Genomic DNA, 15,475 nt, shown 5'->3' with positions numbered 1-15,475 from the left:
AGCCTGAGCGAGCATTTTTGTTTAAATATGTGTTGCCGGCCGTGTGTGTGTGTGTGTGTGTGTGTGTGTGTGGTATGGATGCAGCAGGCAGGGGTCCCGTCCCTTGTCACTCAGAGACAGCAAGCCAATCATTCCTGGGTTCTAAAATAAGCACTCCTCCCCCCGCTTCCGTCCTCCCTCTCCTCCTCTGCCTCCTCACATGTGACCCTCTCCTCAAGAGACACCTGATGGTTGAAGGACAGAGTAGCTGCGGAGGAAATGGACAACAGCAGAACACAGTCGGCAAACTTTGAAATGTACATTTGGAGAGGGCGACAAATCCGCTCATGAGGAATGAGTTAGCAAACATCAGTCGTTCAGCATATCTGCTATGCAGCTGAGGGGGAATTTAAGAACAAGTGCAGCTGTACCGTGTTGTACTAAGCTCCATGTCGTGCAACTTCAGTTGTGTTTTACCCACAGAAAATTGACTTCGACAATAAATATTCAGTTTTGTACTTTAAATTGCTTTCACATATTTAGATCTTGACACACTCTAGCTCATTTCTGTCATACTTGAAGGAAACTACGGTCTTTGTTGTCCTCAAGACTGGTATTGTGCTTTATACCTTTTCAAATAAATGATTTAGATGTATGGGTCATATTGGGTATCTCTCTTTTAATCTGTGCTGTTGTAATTTTAACAAACGTGGGTGTATGTGTGTGGTTATTAGAGGATCCAGGTTCCTCATTTGTTTTTGTAGTTTTTGTAGCATAAGTACTGATAAAAAGTACTTTTTCTGTCATATATTAATCATGGACTCATTATTGTTTTCAAAACTGATTTTGGGGACATACAGTGGTACAGCTGAGTGTTTTTTCCCTGTTTTGTCTTGATTTTATTTTGGAGACTTGTCGTTTCAGGTGTTAAAACGGGCTAAAATTACAACCGTTGAGTCACAGAGCTCGGAGAAGCCAAGACTTATGCTCTCAGCAGAGTGGGATGACTTTGATGTGAAGGGGGGGGTCAATTCTAAGGCATCGACATGAACTTTGAGATCGTGAGGTCACACGCGCGCTGACAACTCAACCACCTGTCGCCACACACACGCACAAACACACACACACACTGAAAGAGAGAGAGAAATACTATTGCTATTGTTGTTAGGACTGCATTGACTAATGTTCATTTGGACAACCTAACAAAGCCCTGTCCTTAATCATAACCCTATCTCTATTTTTATTCTCTCACTCATACATTTAATTTTCTTTTCATTCTTAAATTTGTATTTGCCTCAGTGAAAATGTTTGAAGAAAAATGTACATGCATTCATAAATATATTACTACACACTCAGTTAAATTGGAAAGACATTGATTAGAACAAATATAAACATCGTGTCATGAATAGATATATTTTTATTTGGCTCAAACAGATCACAAAATAGATCACGTTATAGCAGAAAGCTTTTCAGTCAAGTTCAGGGTCGGCTGTCGTGTACCTGACCCAGTCTAAAGAGCAGAAGCAGGTGCGTTAGGGTTTCTAAGTGCGAACACACAGCCACCTTTATATACATATGTCTCCTCCCGCCTCCCTTCTCCCTTTATATACAGAGCCACCATGTGCATTTACGTCTGCATCACACAAGGAACGACATTCTTCTCTCTGCCATCCAAACAGCTCCACCATCCTTCAAAAAGCAGACATAGAATATATAGATATGTCCTTCAGCCATTATTCTCCAACAGCTTTAACCTCCTCACATGTCACAGCAATGTCGTCATCATATGTGGTGTTGTGCGTTAAAGTTTATTGTGTGTTTGTTTCAGTCCGAGTGGTGAAATGCCCCTGTCTGTAGTGCATATTGTAATTTAACTGCATGTCCTCTAATGCTTGAACGGTAAGACCACCAACACATGTCAATACATAGAACTGAACTGACCAAACTTCAGTCAAGATGTAATTTAGTCAACGTGTCCCTTAAAATAAAGTTTAAAAGTAGTGTTCAGTAACTCCATTTCATAGTAGGCAAGATCACAGAGGCCGTGCAGAATGCTGTGAGAGTATGATAGTCACTGCTTCAGGCCTTCTGCCAGAGTTTGAAGTGCTTGGTAGAAGAGGTTGGGCCAGTGGCTCTGTGTCTGCCCAGTCCATATTCAGTTCCAGTTCAGTCACTGCCTTGTGTTGCTTGGACTCCTTAATGTAAGCTGCTGGACATTTGTTCCTTTAGTGACCAATGCAGCTAAACACGCATGTCACAGAAAACGTGCGCAAGAGTTAAGAAACGTTTCCTTGTATTAGAGGAGCTTTGACATGTGATCACAGAAGCAATGGCTTGATCTGTCACTCGTTGTCCACAGTTCAGCTCAAATGCCTGTTCAGCACATGTATGATTAAGCAACTTTCACCCATTCCAGGGTGCCGTTTTGTTTTTCGTGACAACCCTAGATGCCCGGGATCAAATTCAGCCCATGTGGGCAGTGACCTGTGAGGCCCCTCCTGGTTGGGTACCTGCCAGTCCTAAAGTCCGAGAGTCAAACAAAAAGCCTTGCTGTCCTCCACTTAGCACACCCAGACTGTCCGTTAGAGTCCCGCTAGGAGACGAGCCAAGGAAGGGACTCTGATGATTGGCATTGGCAGCGGCGGCCATTTTATCAGGGCTGGCTGCGAGGCGTGGTGACGGAGGGAATGTGTAACCGTACAGGCTGTAGGGCGGTGTGTGGAGGCGAAGACCAGCGTAACCCTGTGGCGTGGGATTGGATAGATAGCCAAGTTGAGATGCAGGGAGGGGCAGGGAGCAGAATCCTTCACTATCGTATGCCGATGGGCCTCTGGGAGAGGGGAACGCCTCTGGGGGGCTGCCGAAGCGATGGAGGGGGTGTGTGGGTCGACTGCAGGCGTAGTCAGGTGGGCTGAGAGGGCAAACCTGGAAAGGTGAGGAGCATGGGGAAGTGGAGAGCAAGTGAGATGATGCTCCGACCCCTCCATGAGCTCCTGCTATTCCTACAGACGCAGGAAAAACACAAAAAAGAGATCTTCAAGAGCTTGAAACAATATACAAGTAGATGCACTAAGATTCTTAAACCTGGTTGGATTGGTTGTGACACTGCAGTTCATTTTGTTAATCCTCATCCCTGTGAGTTCGTCCTCATAAACAAATCCCACTGACTTCCTCTTAAAAAGTGTGATGGTCTGCTTTTTCATCAGGGTGTCATCAGGATGCCCGTCAGCCATGACATACAATGAGCAACGTTAAATGTGTTCTTTCCCCTGTTCCATCATTTCATTTTATTTCAGTGCAGAAGGAAATAATTCCATTCCTGTGAAACTTTGTGTGCATATTTTTGTATTCATAAATATTTACGAGACAATGGTTGTTGCTGAGCAGTCTCTCAGGAAAAGAAATTAATTAAGAGTTAAAATTCTTGGGTAGAACGTCTGAGGGTGGATTTCTGAGAATGTGAAGGCTGATTTTGACAAAGGAAACCACCCATTGCCTAACATTTTCCTACCAACAGCCATCCATTTTTTGTAATAGGACTACAATGTTTCCTCAACCTTTACTGAATGATCTCTGTACCTAGACCTCAGACCTTGGTGGCAGATCAGAAAAGAGTAATAAAAAGGTGTAACTGATCATTTTGGAATCGTACTTTCCGAAAGGCAGTGCATATTTTTGAAATATCACATAACAGTTTTTATTGAAAGAGACGGAACAGTTTGTAAATCGATAAAGGGGAGGTGCTCATGTGCGCAATGGAAACAGTTTCAGCGAATAAAAGAGGACATTTAGTAATCACATGACTGGAATTTTTGCTAAAGTGGAAATTTTTGGGGAAACTGGATTTCGCATCTTGTTATCCTTTCAGTTGTGATACAGAATTGTGCATCGCCTACTGCTCATCTGGACGAATCCCAATCTCTCAATATTTGCTTTGATGTTCACTGTACCTTGTTTGTGCATGCCGGGGATATCTTCAAACGTGAGCGTCCGTAGAGATGGACGCCAGAATGCGTACGACTCCACCAAAGCCTCCAGACCCATCCTGCAGAGCACACATTCATCAACGTTACACGCAAATCATCACAAAATCATTTGGAGCATAAATTCCTGCACTTTCTCTAGCCGTCGATGCAGCTGCAGCTGCTTATTCCCAGCATGCCTTCTGCGTTGAACATTACGCCAACCACCTGGCGGCCATTTTAGTCGCCTGTGGGGCCATCGCAATCTCCATGGCGACGGCAGGTAATGAGGGGCATAAACGCCGCGTTGCGATTGGCTGCTGCCAGCCGGGTGCTCTTAGGTAATTGCTTTCACACGGCTTTTATGGGCGAATCAGGACGAAGGCTCAGGAAGCCGCTGCAAGGATTTATGAGGTAGGACTCCCCCTTCCCCCCCCAAAAAAAAGACCTGCATCTCTCCCTCCTCCTCTAGGTGGGGCACAAGGTTGCTGCAAGTGATCTGTTCGCCCTCGTTAGTGTGAGGATAAAAGTCCTCCCTCCTGCAGGGTTGTAGCCACGGTGATAATTTAGACAAGCTGCCCGGAGCGACTTTGTGTGCACCAAAGCAGCCTATCAGAGCAGAAGTTTATTTAGCTAACTGCTTAACTCTTCCTGTAATATTTAAGGGGAAGTTTTGTAAGCCTTCCTGAGTTTCACTTTATAGGGTCAGCTGTCATGATCCCTGCGTTATCCAGTTTGCCATTCTCGAACTTACTAGCTCTGAAATGTTCTGTCTCACACATTCCCTCTCTCCTCTCCTCTCTTTCCTCCCTCTCTCCCCCTCACCCGCCCCTCTTCTAATGATTTCTATGAGGCCTCAGGGGAGTGGCTGTTTGGACTGTTCGGGTTTTACTGCTGTGTTGTTTTAATGCCGTGTTTATATATGTTTAGAAAATGTGTTTATACAGATTTTCTTCAGGACACTCTCGACTTTTATTATTTTGCTGTTGATGTTTATGTTACAAGGCTGGCTGGAATCAGACGCTCCATTTAGATTTGCAATTGAGGTTAGATCACCCCCCAAAGCATGTTCCCGTAACTATGCAATTGTAGGGAATAATGTGGCTTTAAATTTAGCACGTTTAAATGAAAATGCATCACCAATTAATATGATAATATGTGCCACATATGTACGGTTTGACCAGTTCTTTTCTGCCATTTAGAAAAGATTTAATGGGAGGCTGTTGCACATTTTCCTTTAGCAAAAAAAAGGGAAAAAAGCGCTTTGCTCCTCATTAAACGAGACTGAAATAGCTGTGACAAAAACCACAACCAAGGCAGAATATAATGCAGCCGCATGGATCCCACATTACAGCTAATGCACGAGATAATGTGAAAATGAACTCACCGGTTTCTGCCAGAGTCTCTGAAGCCTTTGGCAAATGGGTTTCTGTCAATTTTCAGCCTTGTAATCTGAAAGGAAAAACAAGAAAAAAATAACTCTTTATTATTTCCAAATATTTCAGTAGTAAGTATACTTTATGATCATGGAGAAGGTATAATGATAGTAAGTAGAATGGAGAAGCTTTACAGGAAAATGTTTCACATGCATTATTGAACGTGTGAGTAGATGTTGGTAAATGTCTCTGCTCAGGCTGTGGGTGGTGTTTAAGGCCCTGCTCTGTGACCCACATCCAAAAGGATTTTTATAGGCATTGCCACCATGTTCTGACTTCAGCCATCATGCACCGTCTGTCACACAATCCCAGCTAACCTCTGCTTTAAAGAAATCCCCAAATACCTTTTGTAAAAAAAAAGAATTTGAATTAAAAGTATAAAAAAACATCTTCAATAAGTCCAGAAGAGATGTCTAAGCGTCCTCTGGTAATTGCAGGATGTTGCACTCACTTTCTCAAACGCATGCACTGAAGTATTTTTTCTATTATTCTATATAAAGCTACAACACCAAAAGCAATGTTTCTGAACAATAGCCACCTGTTGATTCTGATATGCAGTGACAGTGGTGAACACTGTCTCGGGAAAGGCGAACATGTGAGTGCCTTCTCCAGCAGGAATGGCTCTCACTGGAGATAACTCCTCTCCACACTCCTTACGGATCACATGGACCCGGGGCTGGTACTTGTGCATGGAGTGCAAAATGATCTGAATGGGGAAGAAATAGAAAAATGACCTTTTCATTCTCTAATTACACTTACAATAGTTCCACTTTTTTTTTTTTAAATGAAACTATAGTGTAATTATTACAACATTGCACCAAGTATGCAGATGCAGACTTCTATTATCTTGTACACATTTAATAGGAAAGGTTTTTATCATATCACACTAAATATGTATAATATACATTGGTATTATTGACATAAAAATATAAAGATAAACAACCAATGAATAATTAGTACATGCAGGAATATGTTAAGAGTCTTTATTGTGTAACTTACGTGTCCCTGGTCATCGAGCTCGTTGTTGGTCAGTTTAAGTTTGTCAAAGCTGATCACCTGACGCATCCACGTCTCCCCCGAGGCCGGGGAGTCCGGGTGGATGTAAACTCTGGGCGGCACAGGAGAGTCTGCGTTCCCTGCTACCATCCACTTAGAGCTGTGGTACACGTACCTTCATGAATCAAACATACATACACACACACACACACAGGCTGGTAAATAAGCAGTTCACAGTTTTTAATAACACGGTTACTGTATATCTATTGCATCATGGGTGAAATTGTGAAAATTCACAATTTTTCTACAGTTTTTCAATTTTATTGTGAAACTACTACAATTGATATTGTGAAGTGAATGGCTTATAGATAATGTTTGAAGTTATAGTGAAATACAGTATTTACACATGAGAATGGCTGCTAAATGGCAATAATCTACTTTTAAGTATACTAAAATTAAAGTACAGTATTTCTAACTGAAAGTACTGCCAAATTACAGTACAATATGTCAACTGTCAATTATAGTAGTTGACACTTAAATTATTATATAGTTGAGTATATATACAGAGTGATTTACTTTAACGTGACTTGCCAGTAATTAACTCTAATACAGTCAATTATTTTAATGTTGAATAGATCGTTTATCTTGAGGAACATCAGCAACAATTTGATTTAACATCAGTCACTGGATTTAATAAATAATAATAATAATAATGATGATAATTTTATTCAGCCAAAATGTATCAAAGCGTTATTTTGAAATCTTTGAAAAAAGATTGGCTCATACTTATGTCACTACAAGTGATGTATTCTAAATTAAAGGAACACACGAATAAATACACTACAATGATTTGGAAAAAAATAGCAAACAAAGAATACTAATCGAGTACTTTCATATTTTCCTCATTTTATATTAGAAACTAAACTACAAGGTGCCGTCAGGCGATTTATAGCCTAAACCTAATCTATCCAATTAGTTTTCGTGTGCGTTCTAACGACATTTGTCAGTTGGACTGTAGGGTGGAGATGTTTTATAAGCATCCAAAAGGCCTTTTCTTCCCAAAAGGGACGACAAAACCACCGTGACAACAACACACACTGGTGCCAGGCGCCATTTGTGCAGAGAGAGAGAGAGAGAGAGAGAGCTCCAGGGTTACACGGTTTAAAAAATGGGGGGTTGGTTGTTGGTGTAGGTTTGTCCTCGTGAGTCTAAATTAAGACGATGATTAATGCAACATACGTGTAATCTTATATCGGAAGCTCCTTAATGTCAATTTGAAAAAACCTCTAACATTGTCACTGCGTCTCGTTGTTGCGTTGACGTCATGCATTTTACGCACGGAGTACGTGTTTAATTCTCTCACCTGTAGCGTTTGTTGTCCACGGGGATGATGTCCATGGCGATGTAATACTGCTGGTGTGGGTCCAAGCCCGTGATCTTCACACGCATTGCAGGGAACATCCGCCTGACAGGGAAACCACAAAAATAATATTAATATAATAATATTAATAATGGATTAAAATGTACAAGGCATTTCTTACTTAAATCTAGTACTTGTTGTTGTTATTATTATTATTATTATTATTAATAATAATAACAACAACAACAATAAAAACAACAACAACAATAATAATAATGATCCAGATTGAATTTTTAATTATACACATATTTAAATTTTCCTCTGTTTATTTAGCCAACAATACACATTTTAAGTTTATGTATCTATTTTTCATCAAGAGCCCTGCCTCACCGTCCAGCCTTGGTGATGATCATTTCCGTGCCAATCTCGTGGAATCGTTTCCACAGGTCTGACCCCTGCAGGTCCACGCGGGCCTCCTCTCCGGTGCCTGTGACCGACGCCGTGCACAGAACAGCGGGCTGCGGGCTCTCCAGCAGCGCGTCCTCGCTCTCCGCTGCACCGGAAAGAGTCATGTGACACTTTGTAATAACACTACTACTATAGATATTAATAATTATATTATTCATAATAATAATAACGCACAAATCATTTAACTGTCTCAAACACAAAGACAAATATAGTATAGAACATGCTATAAAATATGAAATGTATTTATTGCAACAACACAACAAGGCCTCTATTCAGTAGCATGTGAAAGTATGTGCTGTCCTGAAGTGTGTATAATTTTATATACTCCAGTCATTTCGAGCAGGTAGTTTTTTTTTTTTAGATGCATAAATGTGTTCATGAATCTGTATGAAAATTAGAGTAATTTATGTCTGTTTAAACCGAGCTCCAATACACTTATTACTGAATGTACGAGCTGAGTGAGAAATACAGCACCAGTGATTTTCTTTTCTTTTTTAAAATAACGACTTTCATAATAGAGTCCTTGAGTATAAACGTCAGTGTTTATGTGTCTCACTGCTGTTGTTATTTGCGCTATATTCCACGCAGGCCTCGCCAAGTCCTGGGAATTTATGCACATTAGACACGGGCCTAACGAGCCAAACTCGCACAAAGACAAATGCTGCAGCCAAAGGGCTTTTATTTTCTTAAATTACAGTAGATTTAAATCCTAATTTGTCACGGGCCAGTCGGTTTATGCTCTGACTGCAGACTTGTCAGCATCCGTGCCGTGGCCCTCTCCCTCTGCCTTTACGCGCTGCTAATTGGCGTGTTTATGATTGCAACACAACTCATAAAGCGACTCACATTAGTCACACTCATATTTACAAGACCAGGGCTGCGATATGATATCACATTTTCTCACTACTGCGTGACTCTAAACCCACAGCCTGGCATTGGTTTTATTTTTACCTGAGCATCTCATATTTTGGTCTCTTTACTGAAGTTTCTTGTGCAACAAGCAGGAGAAAGAACACATCTCAGTCCTGATACTAAAACTGTGCTGTGACTCAATATATGAACAGACATGTCTGATGTTTGTTTTCATAAAATAATATGACATACAAGCCCGAGACTTCTGCGTAAAATATTAAATAATTTGCTGTATTCTAGAAAAAAAAATACAACCCATGATTTAACTTTTGATTTGACAATTTCATTTGTTGTATAATATTAGCAGCACTATTAAATACTATTATTTCTATAGATGTTGTAGATGTGTTGTTTACTTACGGGATCCGTCACTCGCACACTCAGCCTCGCTGCTCTGGTCTCGAGCGCACGCTCTGTCCGCACGCGGCACCGGGCTCCCGGTCAGGTCAGAGACGTCGGTTCCGTCCTCGTACCCGGGACACACGGCATCGTCTCCTCCGTCCGTCCTGCGTCTCTTCTCCGCACCGATCAGCGCTTCCACGGAGAACGCGTGAGCCTTGACACTGAGCGCGCACGGGGAGCGACGCTTCTCTGCCATTTCTCTCGCGTGTCTCGGGACAGAGGAGTGAAAAAGGCCGTCACGAGCTTGCAGGGAGCGGGGGGGAAAAAAAGTTCACACAGTCTCGAAATATGTCAATCCACGATGACAGCCTGGCGCCGTGGGTGAGACGGGGCACTCCGTCCTCTGGCTGGACAGCTGAGTCAGTACAGGGAGCCGGGAGGAGATGTAGTGTCTCCGTTGTCTGTAAGAGCCGTGCACACTTTTGGACGCTGTCAGCTACTCGGAGCTTAGAGGAGCGACCTGTCAATCACAGCGCGGAGCAGCCAATCGCGAGTAGTCACAGCCTCCGGAACTTCCCCCTGGTCCCGCCTGCTGTGGGGCCCACTCGTGCCGCCTTATGTGGTAACAGAGGAGTTGGCTCGTGAATCATGTCTCCAGGCTCAGGGACTCATGCGGGGCATCTCTCTCTGCGTGGCATCGCGCGCATTTTCACGCAGCGGTCCGACATGCTTTAGTCTGCACTGTGGCCACGGATGCTGCTCTCATCCTGACCTACATGTTCATGTCTAACCCCAAACTGTGTTTGTGCGTGTGATAATGTACGGCCAAAATAAATATGACGCCCTGTATGTTCACAAACCTAAGAAGGAAAAAAGAAATTTTGTGAATAATTATTTTTGCATTCCACAAATTGTACAAGATATAATAAAATAAATGATGCCTGTTATCCAACGCGTCTTCTGTATGCTACAAAATAAAATAAACACACAGCAAAAATTCAGCTGTTGTTATATTTAATTAAACAATAACATTTTACAACATCCTTAATTTCAATTACCTGATTTTTTTCCCCCACTGCAATTAGTGTTCTGCAGAAACTCTAACAAACATGCATCTTAATTTACTTTATAAACGAATGTAAGGTTTAATAATATAATAATAATAATATAACAATAATAAATCATTTCCACGGGCCTGTGGTGCACTAATGTGCGTAGCTTTGGTGTGAAATTGAAATTGAAAATTCGAAATGTAATTGATTGAAGAAGATTGAAAACATGACAGTTAAAGCGTCAGGACTGTGGTTTAAAACACCATCACAAATGAGCTGGATTATCTTTCGTCTTTGCTCGTTTGTCAATAATCCTCTGCACTCTGAAGGCAGCGTGGATGTGGTCACTCGGGGAATGTTGCGTACCAGGCTATAAATAAACATCATGTTTGTGCTCGTGTGCGTTTTAGGCCAGAGTTCGTGTAACATTTGCGTAATTGATGTGGAAATAATCTCCTGATTTAATTAACCTGCTCAATTTGTTACTAAGCAACCACCGTGTGATTATCCACATTTGACTTTAATTAGGCTTCTCTCTGTTTCCCTGAAGCTTCCTTGTTGCCACGGTGACCTCCTCCTCCTCCTCCTCCTCCTCCTCCTCCTCCTCTTCCTCCTCCTCCTCCTGTGGACCGCTGTGTTAAGTTAAGCTCGAGGACTCTCGTGGTTTGTTGGTTAAATAAACAAAACACGTCGCCGTCGCTTATTATTGGCATAATAATACGAAGTGGTGTATTTGATGCGGCGGGTCCGTGCCCGTGCTTATCCTCTGTATGGGTTATCAGATCAAAAACGTCATGTTTCACTTTCCCGTGAGACTTTAAACGCGTCATATTTTTGAATAATTATTGTTGAATTACTTTTTTGCTCTCAAATGGAGAGATAGTTAAAATTGAGATGTAGTGATGGAACGGTGTTTGTTTATTTATTTATTTATTTAGTCGGAAGAATTCTCTTTTACAAACAACAAAACACATATTTAACATCATGATTAAATTAGCTTGTACTTGTAAACTCTGAAGAAAAGTTGACCTGCTCACTTTTAGTTTTAAAACAAGCAATTAATGTGTTTTGAATAGTATTGAATAAAATAAAGGTGAAATTGAAATAATTCAAAATGTCTTCATCTTTTAAAAGGAAAACAATGAGAAATCTTCTGATAACAATTATACTTAAATATAACGAAATGTATTATTATTTTTATTATTATTATTATTATCATTGTTATTATTATTATTATTATTATTATTATTATTATTATTATTATTGTTGTTGTGTTGCAGTTTTTATTGCATGCTTTATCCGTACTTTATGGCACAGTTGGCACATATAATTTCGCACATTTTGTTTGTGTTTAATACAATTAATAATGAATAAAAATAGCCATTTCATGACACAGTGAATTGTTAAGTCTTTCTTCAGCAGGTGCACTGAGTTCACTGTATCTGCCATTTTATCCACGATTCTTTAATAAGTCATAACATGATAATACTTTACATAAACACAACACAACTGCCAACAGAGACAATAAAACACGGACTCACTCAAACTTCTATTGCGGAAACACTATCGTTTAGATTATTAAGTACTCAAGTACTTAATAATCGCTCAGGGCGTATTTGAAGCAGCGTGAATGAGTTCACCTGTAAAACAAACATGTTTTTCTTTCTTTCTGCTCTCAGTGTAACTCTGCACATGCTCTGCCTCTCACATCACTGAGGGAGGACTCTGTGTTCGGCCTATTTTATTCTGTGCACTGGGGATTTTATTATTCAGCTGAAATCATTTTTCACACCTTGAGCTTCATATTTTTCTGTTTTATAACCATAATAATAATAATATTAATAATAATAAATACTATTATTATTATTTCAATTCTGCAGGTCGAAGCAGATTATTTATTTTTTAAAATACAAAAATGCCATTTGTTTGTGTAACAAGTGCAGTTATAGGTTGGCAAATCAAATCAATTAATCAAGCGACTGAAATTTAATTATACAATTCTGAATAAGCCATTAATAATATTAATTTAAGCCTAATAATAAAATCCAAATTTTTTACAAACTTTGTCAAGCACCGTTTTTAAAACTGTGAATTAATTATGGATTAGTGTTAATGGCGCAGTCACGTGGAGCGCGCGCGCTTTTACGCTGTGATTTGTCGTCTTTTAGCCAATCAGAGGCCTAAACAAGTGTCGTTTTTTTTTTAACAAATCCGTTGTGTAACGGTGACGGTGGGCGTGACTGCACTGCAAACAGAATGTGCTGTTTATTAAAAAAAAACCTTTGACATAATTACCTGTGTGCTTTGAAGGGACGCAGGGCCATGGGTATAGATGTGGTGGAGCAGGGGAGTCTGGGTAATACATTGTTAACAGTTATTTAGCGCGTGCTAATGGGCACGTGGATCACTGCCAGGGCTTTTATGACGGAAGTGGCATGAGGGTGTGTAAGTGAGAGTGTGAGTGTGTGAGAGAGAGAGTGATACAACACAATGGTTATGTAGTGTTTTACTGTGAAGGAAACACACTGATGATGGCCTGCAGTCATTTTCATGACCAATCTATTACCTGTGATATTACTTTGGAAATTACTGTGATATTAAATCCTTATTACCAAGCTGGAACTTGCATTGGAAAATAAAATTTTATTAGCATAAGGCTACCTCAATATTAATAAAATATCACTGTACTATTATTGCTTTGTTGTTAAAGTAAACTCTTAAGTGTCTTAAGAGTGAGGGAGTGATACCTTAACACAGTTAAGTCATGTTGATCTTTTTTAACTCAGAGTGGGGAAAGTAAAGGAGGATGTTGTGATGGGGAAAATATGCAGCATGCATTTTCATCCGTGTGTTTGCCGCCTGCATGCAGGATCAGGATCCCCTCATTCGCCCCCCCCCCCTGCTGCTTGTCCTGGGAGACGGGCTGATCCCAGACAAGCAAAGTCCTAACTCCTGTATCTGCAGCCGTGCCAGCGCCACAAAGCCAACGAGCATATCCTGCTTGTGCTGGCTGAGAGTCACTCATCATCCGAGTGAAGTGACCCCTGCTCCCTTTCATAAAGTTAACCTTCCATTGAGAACTTGGTATTTACTGACACGCTTGATGGAAATTGATGGATATATGGCATTTATTGAATTTCTTTACGAGCCGGTTCCGGTCCTGACGCCGTTTATTCAGGCCTCTGTGTGTGTGTGTGTCTCGGATGTTATTCAAGTTGAACGCCTGCTCTGGCTGCCATGCATTGTTTTACACACACACACACACAAAGAGAAAACCTTGCATTTCTAAATCAAAAATGCAACTCAGAGCCAAGCCTGATTTTGATCATATCACATTTAAAGAGTTTCAGGATGACTGATAATAACCTTGTCCTTGTTGATGTAAACAAATGTCACAATGTAACGACATTTCTTCGACCCATCAAGCAAACATAACGCTCCTTTTGTAATTTCTAATTTGTCTTCATGCAGACCAGTTGTAATACCTTTATTTAATCATTATTTAAACTTCAGACATGACTGTGTTAATGTGATGCATAGCAGCTGCAGTAACGAGGCACAGATGCAGACGTTAACTGATCACAACCTGATATTTTAAAATGCATTAAACTATTACATATTATCTGCAATATTATTTTGTAGAATGCTCTCCTTTTCATACAGTTTTTCGATCACTTATTTATTTAATCTCTTGCAATACTGTAATAAACACAGAGTAATACACTGCTGTATGTGAATTTGTACCTGTAATTCATTACCATCATACTTACCAGTGAATCACGTTGTATTTGATGTCACTGATGTGTGTACTTTCATATTATTTTGAGGGTGTAACTTCAGTGAGAGGCCTGGGATGCATTGGTTCCATTTTTTAAGTGCTATTGGTGGCTTTTCCAGACTTGTAGACCCCAGCTTTACGGCATTAGAAGAGAGATTTGAGGGTTTTCAGCTCGTGAGCTTTACTGACTGATGCTGTGTGTGTGTGTGTGTGTGTGTGAGAGAGATTTTCTGTGTGTATGTGACATTGTAGGTAAAAAAAAAAAAGAGCCTTTGTAGAACTAACTGTTAATAAATATTGCATAATCACTTGTATACTCATCGTACAGATGCCATTTTGAATTATGCATATTACAGATGCCATTTTAAGCGTTCATTTTTAACCTAAAATGATATGTGGTGTTTTTGACGTGTTAAGACATTTTCACTCAAAAAGTGTTAGCAACAGAGACTGTTGGGGCATCATGCAACAGCACGTTATTGTCTATTTCATACTTTATTACAAGATAAGGGTAATTTTACCATTTGCACTTCACCTCTGATTTGTCAATCTGAGTTTCCCACAATGCATTGATGCTGCTTTTTAAATTTTACCATAAAAACCTTTTTTTTTTTCCCGTTTGTTGTTTTTTTCCACAACCCCGAGAGCCTCGGTTTTCAAATATTTTGCTGTGCACATCATGCACCAAAGAGCACATTGTTTGAGATATTTGTTCCACTCTGTGTCAAACAGTAGCGCTCCTTATTCTCTTTCTTTTCTTCTCAGAGTTTGTTTTAGTGTTGTGTTTGACCCAAATCAAGAAAGTCCCAACAGAATTTGGGAAAACAAAGCAGTTGAATGCGAGTGTGATTTCGAGAGTGACTGAAAACAACATCACTGCCGTTGTTTTAGCCAGTTTAGTTGTGCGTCTAACTAAAGGCGACTCTATATACTGCAGTGCTGTAAATAACTTATTTCTAAACTTAAATCAGTTCAGCAGAGGTGAAAGTCATATTTAAGTGAGGCAGCAGGAGACCTCAGTCTGGGCCCAGCTCTTATTAATTACATAGCCGAGTCATGATTTGCACAAGTGAACAGAACAGATTGTAAAACCATTTTTTTCAAGAAACCCTTATCGGCTCATTTCTGTTTCATCACCTCATCGTCTGCACCTGGATTATTTATACATGCCAGGTGATGAGATGCAATTA

The 15,475-nt window shown here is 40.4% G+C and overlaps 1 protein-coding gene across 1 annotated transcript; it reads right to left on the bottom strand.

Annotated features, from left to right (window-relative positions):
* Positions 1-1,457: 1,457 nt before the first annotated feature.
* On the bottom strand, positions 1,458-9,871 carry tbx18 (T-box transcription factor 18). Its single transcript, XM_083898762.1, has 8 exons — positions 9,474-9,871; positions 8,124-8,286; positions 7,737-7,838; positions 6,377-6,548; positions 5,916-6,083; positions 5,329-5,393; positions 3,930-4,024; positions 1,458-2,981 (listed from the first exon to the last, which is right to left on the bottom strand). Exons 1-8 carry the CDS (start codon positions 9,709-9,711, stop codon positions 2,443-2,445), a joined length of 1,542 nt encoding a protein of 513 aa, XP_083754888.1. The 5' UTR covers positions 9,712-9,871; the 3' UTR covers positions 1,458-2,442.
* Positions 9,872-15,475: the final 5,604 nt, after the last annotated feature.

Source organism: Microchirus variegatus (genome assembly GCF_963457635.1).
Source record: "Microchirus variegatus genome assembly, chromosome: 12".
NCBI lineage: Eukaryota > Metazoa > Chordata > Actinopteri > Pleuronectiformes > Soleidae > Microchirus > Microchirus variegatus.
This window is presented reverse-complemented; position numbering and strand designations above follow the sequence as displayed.

Excerpts from the sequence above, each read along its gene's own strand:
- tbx18 (XM_083898762.1), bottom strand. The coding sequence starts at position 9,711 with ATGGCAGAGAAGCGTCGCTCCCCGTGCGCGCTCAGTGTCAAGGCTCAC. Across the intron at positions 6,549-7,736 it reads GTGGACAACAAACGCTACAG|GTACGTGTACCACAGCTCTA; the intron begins GTGAGAGAATTA and ends TGATTCATGAAG. Across the intron at positions 6,084-6,376 it reads AGCTCGATGACCAGGGACAC|ATCATTTTGCACTCCATGCA; the intron begins GTAAGTTACACA and ends TTCCCCATTCAG.